At 61.0% G+C, this 372-nt stretch overlaps 1 protein-coding gene across 1 annotated transcript in view; it reads left to right on the top strand.

Annotated features, from left to right (window-relative positions):
- EMH_0077290 (ICE-like protease (caspase) p20 domain-containing protein, putative) overlaps positions 1-372 on the top strand; it is a gene marked incomplete at both ends in the record, with an annotated part of 3,781 nt that overhangs the window by 944 nt on the left and 2,465 nt on the right. The window contains one exon of the mRNA XM_013499842.1: positions 96-228. Within this exon, the coding sequence (XP_013355296.1) occupies positions 96-228 (133 nt within the window). The remainder of the gene's footprint in view (positions 1-95; positions 229-372) is intronic.

The following is a 372-nucleotide window of genomic DNA, read 5'->3' as shown; positions in this document are numbered from 1 at the left end:
AACAGCAGCAGTAGCCGAAGCTGCTGGAGCTGTAGCAGCAGTAGCTGCTGCAGCTGCTGCTGCTGCTGCTGCTGCTGCTGCTGCTTGTGTTTCAGGTGTATTTACTTGGTGTTTAGTGTCAGTGCTGCTGGATTTGTTTGGGCCCGCCAACGGCTCTGGGGGCCGCCGCGTTTCTTATGAGGCCCTCATAGACCGCGTCAGGGCCCGCGTCAGAGACCTCAAGTGGAAGTAAGCAGCAGCAGCAGCAGCAGCAGCAGCAGCAGCAGCAGCAGCGGTAGCAGCAGCGGCAGCGGTAGCAGCAGCAGCAGCGGTAGCAGCAGCTGCAGCGGTAGCGGTAGCAGCAGCAGCAGGAGTAGGAGTAGGAGCAGCAGC

The sequence above is a fragment of the Eimeria mitis genome, genomic scaffold, assembly GCF_000499745.2.
Source record: "Eimeria mitis Houghton genomic scaffold, Emh_scaff4732, whole genome shotgun sequence".
Lineage (NCBI taxonomy): Eukaryota > Apicomplexa > Conoidasida > Eucoccidiorida > Eimeriidae > Eimeria > Eimeria mitis.
The sequence above is the reverse complement of the archived record's forward strand: the minus strand, read 5'-3'. Positions and strand labels throughout refer to the sequence as shown.